Raw genomic sequence first — 13714 nt, 5'->3', positions numbered from 1 at the left:
AAATGAGGTGGCAGAAAACAAGGAGAGAAAATCCGGAGGCAACATCAATGCTGGCTTGGCAGGGAGGCAGGGCTCTTTCCAAGGACAGATCAAAAGAACCAAGGGCCTTAAACAAAGCGAGTCAAGAACCCATATTAGCAGATCGTGATAAAAGGAGAATGTAGCGAAGGAGACCCAGAAAAAAAAGGCCTCAGCGTCTTGGGGTGTAAGGGACATGGTGAAGGGGAGAGAGAGAGAGACAAGCGACAACAAGAATGAAAAATAGGGTCAAATGCATTCACCAAACCTTCACCGCCAACCTTCTTGGCCTAAGGCCCTGTGCTGGGATCTGGGGCACAGGGGGGCCTGGCAGGGGCCTCACAGCCTGGTGGGGAGCCACAGCAATGCAGGCAGTGGTAGCTGAGGACCAGCCAAGGTCTGAGGAGCCCAGAGAAGGAAGGGGATGAGGACGTGAGGGACATGAGGAGGCAGAGACTGCAAGATACTGAGGGAGGCAGGGAAGAGAAGCGCCTCCGAGTGAGAGGAACAGGGGAGCACTGGGGAGATAGGGCAATGGTCACCGAGACATATGCAAAGACGGGGAGCTCCAGGATTGATGCAGGAGATATGCAGCCACTGACATGCAGCCCCAGCCGGGGAGAGAAGGGGTAGAGAGAGCCTGGAGGGGAGAGGAAGAGCCCCGGTGAGGAGATAAAGAGGAGGGAAAATAGCAACACTGCAGGTGAGAGCTGCAGAAACAGAGATGCTGAGATACAGGCCAGCGATGCTGCAGTCACACACACGGGGCTGATGGGAAGCAGAGGGAGCGTCCCTGCCTCAGTGGGTCTCCTGGTGGAGAGACGGCCAAGTGGAGGCAGAGAAGCTGCCACATTGATGGATAGGGGTGTGGGCAGAAGGACAGTGAAAGGGGCAGGTGTCCACATCCCACCTCTGCTGGACTAAAGATGCCAGTTCCAGCCCACAGCTCACAACCACACAGGCTTAGTGCTCAAACATTCATGGGCAGTCCCTGAATGGAGACTCACAGCTCCCTCAGTGAATAAAGGGGATGATGTCCACCCCCAGACACACACAGCTCTGCAGACATTCATAGGGTCAGACAGACATATGAGAAAACAGCCCTGTAGAGGGGTGCCTGCCCACATCAAGGTCCTGGGCATGTGTGAGGTCACTCAGACATGCACCTGCTCCTACGCAGTCATACACGGCTGCCGACACAGACAGGCTGTGGGTGTGATTGCCCCGTGGGCATCGGACTTCTTTTTCTCTCTTAAATGCATATATACTGTCAACCTGTGTAGCCATGGTGACATGCACCTATGCTGGACAGGGCTGGACCGTGAGGACCTGAAGGCCTCGCCATGCTAAGCCAGGACCCAGGTGCAGAGCTTTGTCTCTTGGAGCCCAGCAGGTCAGAGACCGGGTCAGGGGAGTCACACCTGCTCTCCATTGCTCAGAGACCCCTGGCTGGGGAAGAGGACCTCGGCAGACTGCCAGGGTGCCCCCCAGCTGCAGAGCGGAGTAGCCTGAGGGCTGGTAGCTGCCTACGTGCCCTGTGAGGGCAGGTCCTTTACAAGAGCTGAGTCACATTCCAAGCCACTACCACAGGCCAGGTTAGCAGTAAGCACCGGCCCAGAAACTGGGGCTTGTCAGACTTTAGGGGACACAGGGACACAGCTTGTGGGTCCTAGTCAGCCAGACCTGGATTCTAGTCTTGGATCTATTACTGACAAGTTGTATTACCTTGGACACGTCATCTAACCTCTGAGTCTCAATTCCCATCTCTGACAGGTGGGGCTAACACCCACCTTATAGGGATAGTATGAGATGATATAAGGAAAGCTCTAGAACAGCATGGCGTAGGGGAGAAGCTCAATAAACAGAGCTTTTGTTAGAACTGTTATATATTCAGCTTCCCACTGATGAAGGAGACGTACACACTTCCATTCCTCCTAGGACTCACATAGACACACACACACACATAGCTACCCCAGTGCCCGTAGTTCCCTGAGTGCCTCCTGTCCTCCTGCCTGTGTGCCCTGCATGTGTGTCCCCTTCCCCACTTCCTGGCCTGACTCCTCTTTACCTCTCCTTCACCCCCTGCTTCCTAGGGTTGGGAGTTCTGTGCTACCTGTAATGGCACACATAACACCACTGGTCACCGGTCTCCCTTGCTTGACTGAGCTCCTTGTGGGCAAGGCCCAGGCTTTCCTCTTTCCACCCTCAGTGCTCAGCCCCAGGAACAGAGTAGGCACTCAGCAAATGTTTGTTGAGTGAATAAACAAGCGAGCGTCCATTTTTGGCTTAAACACGAGTGTCTTGAATCTCTAGGGAGATCTAGGCATACCCAGGCCCAGAGCTCCCTGGCAGGTGCACACAGCTTGGCGGGAATGGGGTGGGGGATGGGAGTGAGTTAGTGGAGAGTGAGTAAGTGGTTTCAATGGGGATAGTGTCCAGATCCTGAAAGACAATCATTTCCATTTCTGCTGCTGCCAACTGGGATCATCCACAGCCCATGGACGCAGGGAGGACTCACAGATACTCCTGAGCACACTGACAACCCCCTTTCCGTACACATGAGCATACACACACACACACACACACACACACACTCTTCCCCAGCCCCTCCAGTGGCTGGGGAAAGGACAGCGGAGAGAGGAACAAGTGGGTATCCATATGGGTAGCCCAGAACTGGAAGAGGGGTGAGGGTTAGGAATTGGAGAAGCTGAAGGAGAAAAGCCATGGGGAGCTGGTAGGGTGAGTAAGATGGGCGAGAGGGCCTCGGGGAGCTGGGGCTGGCTCCTGAGGGCAGAAAGGAGAGGATGGGGGTCCTGGATGTGAGCAGAGTAGTTTGAGGAGCTTGAAATGGAGCTGAGATGGGAGAAGAGAGGTAGGCGAGGGCTGAGGAGGAAGGGGACACCTGTAGGGAGGTTACTGGGGAGGAGGATGGGGTGGGAGAAGAAGTGAGCTGGGGAGCACACAGAGGGCTGTGGGACAGCCTGCTGAGGCGGGAAGGTGGTGCAGGGAGGCTCTGGGGGCTGCTGGGTGGTGGTGGGCCCCAGCCAGGCCCTCAGCTGTTGTCACCTGCAGTGGCTCCAGGGCGGAAAGGGTGCCGGGAGCAGGGCAAGAGGCAGGAAGTGCCGCAGTCAGTGCAGCGGAGGGGTTTGGCAAGGTGTTGAGGTGGAACTGGTCAGGGTGTGGTGTGAGGTGGGGAAGGAAGGAAGCTGGAAGCCGCATGGCAGTAAAGGGAGTGGAGATGCTCGGAGAAGTTTAAATCTCAGTGGTAAATGCGTGTGCCGGGTAACCCCTCTAAAAGCCGCATAAACCCCGCTTAACCCGCCCCCAATTCTAAACCGCCCTCTAAACGCAGTAACCAGCTGGGCCCAGACTTAAACCTGCTAAATGCCCCCCTCCCGCCCCAGTGCCCCACTTTGGGATGGGGACCTAAGTGGGGCCTCAACAGTTTGACCACAGATAATCCTGTTTAACCTCTGACCTTTGACCTTCCAGCTGCCTTTTCTTTCAGTTCTCTTTCCTTCTTTTTTCCTCTCAATTTTTCTTTGGGTTGCTCCTGCCCCCAGGGTGGGGCTGGCTCCGGCTGGGGAGCCTCGGGAGGGGGCTGGGGCCAAAGGAGGGACCCAGCCTTTCTTGTCTTGGCTTTGGTGGACCGTGGCCCCTCTTTCCGTGGATGTTACTGCTTACTCTGAGACTCCTGAGAAATGAATAATTACTTTTCTAACTCCTTTGGACTTCGCTGCCTGAGAAACCTACTGTCTTTCTAAACTTTTCCAAGGAAACTTTGATAACGAGCGCCTGGCGATTGCTAGACAGAGAATCCCCTACCGGCTTGGTCGAGTAGTTGATGAGTGGCTGCTCGACAAAGGTAATTAATCAGAATTAATTAATTAATTAACTTTAAAAACACTATCTTAAAGGTACAGAGCTCTCTCTTCCCCTATCCGTGACTTCCCCGTCACCCACCCCCAGGTAAAGGGACAATTGTCCTTCCAGAAGGCTCCCCTCCCATTTGTGGTCAAGGGTCTGTGCATTTTAGCTTGGCGACTTGGGGGTGGGGTTCCTAGAAGAGGAAGAGTCCCTCTTCTCAGGCTAGGACCATCCAGGAGATCCTGACCCCAGGACCTCCCGCAGGCACACTGAGCTGGTAGGTTATGAGCAGGCTGGGAACTTAGGGTCAGCAGGTCAGTTCCCTCTGCCCGAGGCCCATCCCAGAGGCTTTGAAAAGGGACAACATTCCGAGGCAGGAAGACTTTGGACAAGCAGGGAGGGCAAGAAGGGGACAAAGGAGGCACAGAAAGGTGGCACCAGGGTCATCTAGGGAGAAAAGAAGAATGGGGCCTCAGATCCTACTGGAAAGGCCCCTAAAGGCTGCCTGTGGGCCGCTGTCTCTGGCATGGACCGCTGTGGTCCAGAAGGCCTCTTAGAAGTTGAGGAGAGAACTAAGGGAGATGGAGGAGGAAGGGGTGGTCTCACAGGGGAAGACAGAGTAGACTGCCGTGAGGCCCACCAGTGCTGCAGGGGTGAGGGAGAAGGCTTCTTGCCACCAAGGGAAGTTGGGGGCCAAGGGCAAAGCCATCACAGTCCTCCTGTTCCCTTTGGAGGCTGGGCGAGCTCTGTACCTCTAAGGCTAAACTCTAGGGGGGAAGTAGAACTGTTAAACGTCCACTTAACCAGCTGATAACTTGGCTTTTAAATATCCACTGGGGCCTTCCCCAACTAAAACCCCCAATGTAACCTCCAGCCCCCACAGGCCAGCGGGGACTAAACGTGCTGATAACCAGATGTGATAAATCCATAACAGGACAAAAAGTTAAAGGGACTCTAATGGACATCGCTAAAACCTACAGCCCCCAGCCATGCTGGGCTGCTGTCTCCAGCGGGGCGAACTTTAACCCTTTGAGGAGTTCATGGTGGGTGGGGGCAGGGGCAGGGGCCACAGGGACCAAGTTTGCTAAGGTTATGTGGCTTCCTCTCCATTACCCACCCCACCCCCTCAAATCAGAGGCCAAGGGAGCAGCCTGGGCTGAGGCCAGGACAACTTGTGACCCCAAGGGTGGGGAAAGCTGAACAGGCCGTTTTTATGAAGGGGGGAGTGCTGGAGGGATTTGTGGTCTAGAAGAGGCAAGAGCTCAGACTTGGATTGGAACCCCAGCTGCCCCTCACCAGCCACGTGCTCACACCTTCTCTTCAAGCCTCTTATTTCCTCTTCTAGGACTTGAAGCATTGGGCTAGCTCAGCATTTCCCAAAGTGGAATGGGAACGCACTTTTTGTGTGGCCTTGGACAAACCGCTCCATTCTCTGAGCCTCATTTCCCTTAGTACTACAGGGATAGCTCACTTTTGCTCAGCTCAGCTGACCTCGCGGATGACATCAGGGGCCGGAAAGCGATTGAGAACAAGGGCCAGGCGTTCTTGGAGGGATTATTTTATCACCAGTGCCTGGTATTGTGGTAGATGCTCAATAAATTTTTATTGAATGAATCACTTACCTGGTTCCAAAGCATGTTCTGTGGAGCATGGTCCCGTGAGGTGCTTCACAGTAAAGAGCTTTGTGGTGAAATAACTTTAGGAAGTCCTGAATCCTGATTCTTCTCAGGGAGTCACATGTACATCAGTTTCGTAAAGGTCCTAAGAAGTCCTGTGAGAAAGAAGCCTGTTTCATGGTGAAATGGTGTGTTTCCCAAACTCATTTGACCACTGCGAACCTTCTCCCTATTGTTTTTTTTCCTAACTCCCATGGCTTGGGACACATTGCTTTGGGAAACTCTGGACACAGCAGTCCTCAAGGACTTCTCTGGGTCCGGCATTCTCAGCTGCCATCCTAGTCCTTGACCACTCCGGGCCCCAGCCCTCCCCCGCCATTTGTCAGATGGTGTGATGGAGCATGTGGGGGGCCTGGGCATGTGAGAACCATGGGGATGACTGTGCAGAGTGTCCTCCCTAGTCCTTCTCTGGCCTGGGCTAAGGAAGCAGGGGCTTCAGGAGCCTGCCTGTTCCTGGGACCATTCCAGGGGCTGTCCTTGCTGGTGCAGGCGGTGGGAGGGTGCTGGAGGACAGGCTAAGCAGAGGGGCTGGGAGACACACCAGTGGCTGGTCATTGGCCAGAGGCGTGGGCAGGAGCCTGGGTGTCCCAGAGAAGCTGTGTTTCCAAAGAGGGTGTGAGTTTCACAAGTTGGACTATCCTCAGCGCGGGTCTTGGGGTGTACAGGCACTAACTCTAAACCAGATCTCTAACGAGGCACTAACCAGAGGCTAACAAGGGCTAAGCCAGGTCTTAAACTCCGCAGCGCCAGCAGCTCAAGGTCCGGGGAGAAGGGGGCAATGTAATCATCCCTCTGCCCAACCCCTTCCCTCCCAAAATAAGCCAACTCCAAAAACAAAGTTAAATCTAAACTTAAACATAATAAACATCTTTTCTAAAAACCAAACCAAAGCGACAAACTCAGAGGGTTAAACTGACCCCCAGATCCGCTAAAACCAAACAGCAGCCAAGCCCAACCAGTGGGCATTCTGAGGTGTGACTGCCGAGTGGGGCCAGATTGGAGCTGGAGCGTGTTTTTTTGGCTGTCAGCAAGCGAAGCCAGGTCCCTTTAACATTTTCCATTTCTGTGCTTGCACACCCTGGCGGGGAGGAAGGCTCTGCCGCACAGGCCAGTTTTGTGGCCAGTGCCTGGACCTTGGACAGGGAGGAGAGGAGAGCCAGGGCCAGAGGTCCTGGGCTGGTTGTGGGGGGCGGGCAGAGTGAGGGAGGCCAGCTTGGAGCAGTGGGGCCCGCACTGCTGCCCCAACCCCCTATGTATGCCCTGTCCCGCCTTCTGGGTGCCTGGTCCTGCCTTCGCCACCTCTCTGACACGCACGGGCCCATCTCTGCCTGGCAGTCTCCTTCTGGGTCTCTCTGCCTTTTTGTCTCCTCTGTCTACTGCTTCCAAGGGCTTCATGGCTTGGGGCAGACACTGGGGATTAGAAGGGAGAAGGTGAGGGTCCAATTGCAAGAAGAGAAAGAGGGGTGATGATGTCACTGGAGTAAGGGGGGAAGGAGAAAGAGGCATGAGCATGGTGGACGCGGGGGTCCCTGGGCTCCCTTCTCCCAGCCCATGTGTGCCCTGGGGACCTTCCCCCTCTATGGGGCTCCCATCTGCCTGGGCAGGGGCCAGTGGCTGATGAGGACTTTCCCTTTGGTTGTCTGCCCCTTCCTCCTTTCTCCCTCCTGACACCTTCCCTCCTCCCCCTCGCTGGTCTCCTCCTCCCCATCGCTGGTTTCCTCCTCCATCTCTCCTTCCTCCCCTCGGCCCCCCTCCATACTCCCTATCCTGTTCTGGTCTTCCCCCATTGCCTGTCCCTCCTCTGTCTGTCACCCCCACCCACCCTCCTCCCCCCAGGCCGCCAGCTGACCATCTTCAACAGCCAGGCTGCCATCAAGATTGGGGGCCGGGATCAGGGTCGCCCCTTCCAGGGCCAGGTGTCCGGCCTCTACTACAATGGGCTCAAGGTGCTGGCACTGGCCGCTGAGAGCGACCCGAATGTGCGGACCGAGGGCCACCTGCGCCTGGTGGGGGAGGGGCCGTCCGTGCTGCTTAGTGCGGAGACCACGGCCACCACCCTGCTGGCCGACATGGCTACCACCATCATGGAGACCACCACCACCATGGCCACAACCACCACGCGCCGGGGCCGCTCCCCCACGTTAAGGGACAGCACCACCCAGGTAAGGGCCCATGTGGGCTGGTGGGTAGGGGCAGGGCTGGGGCGGGTAGGGCTGATGTCTGCATAGTAATTGTGGTGCCCAGGTGAGGGCCCAAGAGGTCTGGTGGAATCCTAAAGGCCTTTGGCCTTGTCCTTGCTGCCGTGGTGACGGTTCAGGTAAGGTGGGCAAGACCCACTTTCAGGAAGGGGCTAGCACCCTGGTGATGAGGAATGTTGTGGATATGGAGGTGGCCACTATTTCTAGAGGGGCCATTCCAAGAGCTGAGGAAAGTTTGGTGCCCTAGGCAGACCAGGGAAGACCACCCCAGCTACGAGAGGAAGTCTGGGGACTCACTCTGCCCCCTCCCCATAATGCAGGCTATGTCCTGTGCCCCTGGGAGTGAGTGGGAGGTGCATAGCATCTTGCTGGGCAGGGCACAGAGGGGCAGCACTGGGGGGGCTAGATGTGGGCACCCAGGCCTGGAGCACCCAGGCTGGTAGGGACCAGGAGCAGCCCCTCCTGGCTACTGAGTCCTTTCCTTCACAGCCTTCTCTGTGTGACCTCAGGGGCCTCAGGGACCCCTGAGTCTATGGTCCTGATGGGGATTTCATTTTGGATGGTCCTCTGGTGGTCTATCCTCCCCCAGGGCTCACCCCACCTGCTCACGTGCACTTTCTGGTCAGGCAGGTACAAGTGATTTGAGTGCCCGGGGGAGGGCTGGACCTGGGGAACTGAGGCTCTGCTGGGTCCGGACAGGCCTGCCTTTCCTGTTGTCCAAAGCTGACCCAGTGTGTGCAACTGACTGAGGCAGCCCTGGGGGTGGGCGGAACTTTCTAGTGCCTGCTGTGGACTGTTGGCCTAATGAGGGCTCTCACCTACCTTACTCAGGCCTAGTTAGTCTTTACACTCAACCGCTACCCCTGAAAGCTGCCCTCGATCCCCCATCACCCTAACTCACCACCGGCGACTATTGGGCCTCTAGGCCTGGAGGGGCCTCTCTCCTCCCTGGGCGAAGGAGGGACCTAGGGGCGGCCATGAGGACGTGTTTCTACTCCACCATCTGCCTGGCTTCAGCTTTTTTTCCCTCTGTAAGTGAGGGATGGGCTGGCGGTGCTGAAAGCCCCTCCTCTCTGCCAGGCTGTGGCTCTGAGGGAACCTGGGACTTAAGTGGGAGAGAATGGGGGTAGGGGGCTAGGCAGGCTCTTCGAGTGTCTGTTTCCCGTTCCCATTTGCCAAGAAAACCAAGGGAATCCCAATGCCCAGGCCTTGCCCCTGGGGTCCCGGGGAGCATGTGAGAAGGGCTGGGCTCTGCCCCAGGCCAGCGCCCACCATGTCTGCCGGGCTGAGCCAAACAAGAGCAGCAGCCTCCACGCCTGGGGAAGAAGGGCCTTGTATTGGGCCATTTGAGGCTGTCCAGGTGGAAGAGGGGGTGGAGCCTCGGGATCCAGCTGCCACAGAGAAGTGCAGGAGGCCGCGTGGTGAGGGAACAATATAGAAGGGAAACTGGTCCCCCACGCCCCCTTCCCCTGGGTGAGGGCTGCAGAGTCTGAAGCTGGGGGGCAGGAAGAGGCAGGATGGGAGCCCTTTGCCCCATCCCCCCAGACCCCTCCCAACTTTGGCCCTGCAGCCTGGCCCTTTCCTTCTCTTGCAGTCACTCTCTGTGGCGGGGTGACCCCTTCCTGCCTGGACTTTGGGTTCCCTTCCTTGAGTCTCTTCCCTACTGCCCTCCCAAGTGACACGCCCCCCCCTTACACTCACTCTGTCTTGGGGATTCTCTTTCTTTGCAATCAGGAGGAAAGAAAATGCTGACAAAGTCGACTCCCGTTGTCATGGCAACCACAGCCCTTAATTACTGTGTGCAGCGGGTTCTCTCTGGCTCTGGGAAGGGGGTTGGGAGAGAGAAGAGGGGTGTTGGGGAGGTGGAGCTGCAGCCCAGGAACTCCTCTGGGTCCTGCTCCCCACTCTGCCCAGGCTGGGCTCCCTGATGCCCTGTCCCGATGCACCCTGGGCCCCAGCTCTGCCCTGCAGCCCCAGGTCTGGTGTCCAGTCTCCTGAGCCTTCCCGGAAATAAGATGCAGTACATGAGCTGTCCCATTGATCCTCAGGAGCTGGGGGAGCCACTGCAGGGCTGGTGCCCTTACCCGAGGAAAGGAGGCCCAAGGTCACCCAGCCAGTGATCTAGGAGCTGGGCCTTGAACAGGGCTGCCTGACTCCCCTGTGCTCCTCCTGCCGTCCCACCTAAGAGGGGGCTGTGGAGCCTGCTGACCCACCGGGAACCCTTTCTCTCCCCACCCCTCCTCTCGCCCCCTAGAACACAGATGACCTCCTGGTGGCCTCAGCTGAGTGTCCGAGCGATGATGAGGACCTGGAGGAGTGTGAGCCCAGTACTGGTGAGTGCCTCTCCCCCCTCCCCTGCCCCGGGGCCCACGTGACTCTGAGGGGAGGGGGGCGACTGTCCCTGCACCCAGCCCACGCCCAAGGGGCTTGCTGCCTGGCCTTAGCCTGTTCTGATAGTCCCCTTCCTTCCCAACATGTGCCCCCAGGCCCCCAAATGTCCTCTGGCCAGGCAGTTGCTGGCTTTTTGGTGCCCAGCCCTCAGAGGTAGTGAGGTCCTTAGCTTGGATCTTGGGGTTAAGAGCCAAGGGATTCTGGGAGGAAAAAGGGAGACTTTTCCCTAGAAAGATGAGCAGCTACAGCTTCCTTGAGTCCCCAGTGGGTGGGGGGAGGGGGGGTTGGGGGGGGGAAATGCAGGTCCAGGAACTACAACTCCCATCAGCTCTTGGGTCCAGAACTGCAATTCCCATCAGCCCTCAAGCTGGGTGTTCTCCCTGGCACTGGTGGAAGAGGCCTCTGCTTAATCCTGAGCCCTCCTTGTTCAGTCCCAGTGAGTGTCCGGTGCTCTGGTTTGGAGGGTCCCAGGCTGGACCCTCTGCCAGAACTGTCAGGCTAAGCCTGCGCCTGGCAGGGTGCTAGGGTGGGATGTGTCCCCTAGGCCAGACACTTGGCTCCTGGGTGAGAGGTTGGGGCCTGAAATCTGACCCAGATTTCCAGTGGGGAATGGGGGGAGGCCCTGCTATGGGCTGAAGGTTTCCCAGGGTGGGGTCTGGAGGGGCTGATAAGGTATCCAGTCCCGATCCTCCAGCTGAAACCCAGGGTGCAGCTGGGGGGAGAAGCCACACTGGCGAGGTGGTGGTGGTGGGATGGCTTCAGTGCTGCCTAAGTGTGGAGGGTGGCATGGCACTGTGGGTGCAGGATTGGTGAGGCTGAGAGAGACTGAGGGCCTGGCACTCGAGGGTGGTGGCAGGAATGAGGAAGACCTGGATGAGGCCAGGATTCCAGCCAGGGAGCATAGGCCTTGTGACAATGACCTGATGAGCCTGTGGGAGAGGAGGGGCCTTCTCTGGTTTTTCAGAGACTTCTCCCCATTACCTTGCATTGGATGGCACTGGGAAGCTGGGGTTGGGGGCTGGCAGGGTTGGTAGGTGCTGTCAGCTGAGGTGGGCAGTGTGACCTAGGCGCATCCTGTGAATCTGGCCTGGCTTGGGAAGAAGGGGGACTGGGGAGCCTGCCAGCCCCAGAAGAGACATCCAAGCGGAGGATGTGACTGCAGTCCCAAGGGGGGTGGGCAGGACAAGAAGACAACAGGATCTCAGCATGGAGATGGGACCTGGGGCAGAGGTGCAGGTCCCAGAGACCAAGGTCAGGTCCCCCAGACCCAGGGACTGGGCCTGACTGCTGTCTGTGTCCCCACAGTTGACCAGAGCTGAAGGCTGTTCCCATGGTCCTGGGAGCAGAAGGCTGTGGGGCTGCAAAGGCCTCCCCCTCAGCAAGGGCCTGTACCTTCCGCACCATGCCCCTCCTCTGTGGGTGTTCTGTCAGGGCCTCTGGAGCAAGGGGAGTGCTGTTCTCCCACCTCACAGGGTGATCCTGGCTCAGGGACTGCAGCTCATACCCCACCGTTGCTTTGGGGGGTTCGGGGCATTTGGTGGCTTCAGCACAGAGCGCCCTCCCTACCCCCCATATCCCTCTCTAAACTCCATTCGTTTCCTGGGGGCTTCTGCAGGTGGACAGCACATCTTGCCCAGTGCTGCCAAGAATGACTGTGACAAATAGCCCCCCTGAGAGCCCTGGCATGGGGCTCAGGGACAAAAGGCTGCATGGGTCACAAGCAGGGCTTTGTGTGGTCCATCACATGTGTCTGCACGCACATGTCCATGTGCACACACTGGGTGGGGAGCTGGCGGGCTGAGAAGAGGTATCTCTGTATGTTCTCCCTGGGCCAGCTGGCTGCCATCAGGGACATGCAACCCCACCGGGCCACACCAGGACTACACATTGTCACCAGGCCCCAGCCTTGAGCCTTGTCAGGTCCTGGGTGTGACACTGAGTATATGCATGGGCCATCTGAGCACCTTTAGGTGCCTTTGGATGAGGGAGTGACAGGGAGTGACTTGGCAGGTCAATTGCCCTCCAGGCAGAGCTCTAGGAGTCACTGATAGCCAGGTGGATCCTCCTGGGAAGAGGACCAAGGCTGTGAGGGAGAGGATGGAGCAAAGGGCAGGAGTAGAAGTGGGGCAAAGGGAGAGCCTGGTGGGCCAGCCCAGCACCCAGCCTAAAAATAAGGAGGGCAGAGTGTATGCTGAGCCCCAAAGGATACCCTCAGCGGATCCCACAGGCCCTCCTGAGACAATGGTGCTTCCATGTTTACACATACATACTTGCAGCACCCTGAAATGTTAAAACTTGGAGTCTCATCATCCTTATGGAAGGCCAGGCAAGGACCGAGATGACCCCAGGGCCTCCAGGCTGGTCTTTACCATTAGACCACAGTACCAGTCCCCTCCCTCCCCTCCCTCAAGCCTGAGTACCTCCTGTACCCAGTGAGCAGAGCGCCAGGCCTTCCTTGGGGCCAAGGTCAGTGTTAGAGGTAGCGGCAGCCTGGCTGGAGACAGCGGCTGCCTGGGATGGTGAGCCGGGGTGTTTGTATCATCCCACCTGGCAGATCCTTGTCCGTGGGTCCAGGTGTGGGGCCTGGGATCATCCCAGCTCACCCCTTCCACTCTTTACCTTTACCTGGGCCCCTCCATAGCCCCCACACCCCAAGCGCCTCCTCCAGCTTGGTGAGCCCCTCATCTGTCATGGCTGTTTTACCTGAGGTTGGCGGCCCAGCCAAAGAAGGTTATTGTTTGATGGGCATGGTGCCTACATTTTTCTGAATGTGAGTGTGTGTAGGGGGGCGTGGATTGTATACTTGGTGACTATACTGGTTATCTTAGACAGCCTGACCCGCACATTGTGTTAACCTGCCTGGCCCCTGTAGGGATCTGAGTTTGCAATCCCTGAGACACGTAGGAAGAGCATGTACAGGCTCAGACCACAGCAGCACACATATATATGCACATATATGTGCTACGAACAACGTCATGCACACGTGTTTGGACCTGCCTACAAGCCCATGTGCCCAGTTCCTCGGGGTACATGCATTTTCAAACCTGGAAGAGCACATGCCATTCATGCCCAGACCAACAGAGGCTCACATGCTTAGACCTAAAGAGGCACATGTGTACTCAGACCCCGGAAGTCCCTACACACAGATGTACACCTGTTGGGACCCACGGAAGCACAAACACACATATGCACAGTCTCACAAAGGCATATACACAGACCCATGGAGTCTTGCATATGTGCGTTTAGATAGAGACAGGTAGGCTGCAGAGTTGACTCTGACTCATGGTGACCTCGTGTACAACAAAATGAAACGTTGCCATCCTCATGATTGCTGGCATGTTCGAGTGCATTGTTGCGGCTATTGTGCCAGTCCACCTCATTGAGGGTCTCCCTTGCCCTGTCTGGTGCCTACTTCACCAAAAATGATGTACTCCTTAAGCAGCTGATCCCTCCTGATGACGTGTCCAAAGCAAGTGAGTCACACAGCGTTCTGTTATGATCCATAAGGTTTTCATTGGCTCATTTTTGGAAATAGGTCACCAGGCCATTCTTCCTAGCCTTATT

General features: G+C 57.0%; 1 protein-coding gene across 8 annotated transcripts in view; it reads left to right on the top strand.

Moving 5' to 3' along the window:
• NRXN2 (neurexin 2) overlaps window positions 1-13714 on the top strand; it is a 117038-nt gene that overhangs the window by 87402 nt on the left and 15922 nt on the right. For 5 of the 8 annotated variants that reach the window (XM_049892372.1, XM_049892380.1, XM_049892381.1 and 2 more), the window contains 3 exons: window positions 3794-3883; window positions 7398-7723; window positions 10014-10092. In XM_049892372.1, coding sequence (XP_049748329.1) covers window positions 3794-3883; window positions 7398-7723; window positions 10014-10092 — 495 coding nt within the window. The remainder of the gene's footprint in view (window positions 1-3793; window positions 3884-7397; window positions 7724-10013; window positions 10093-13714) is intronic. The other 3 variants (XM_049892373.1, XM_049892379.1, XM_049892375.1) reach the window with 1 other exon arrangement.

The sequence above is a fragment of the Elephas maximus genome, chromosome 7, assembly GCF_024166365.1.
Source record: "Elephas maximus indicus isolate mEleMax1 chromosome 7, mEleMax1 primary haplotype, whole genome shotgun sequence".
Taxonomy (NCBI): Eukaryota; Metazoa; Chordata; class Mammalia; order Proboscidea; family Elephantidae; genus Elephas; species Elephas maximus.
Note: the sequence above shows the minus strand (reverse complement) of the source record. Positions and strands in the feature narration are given on the sequence as shown.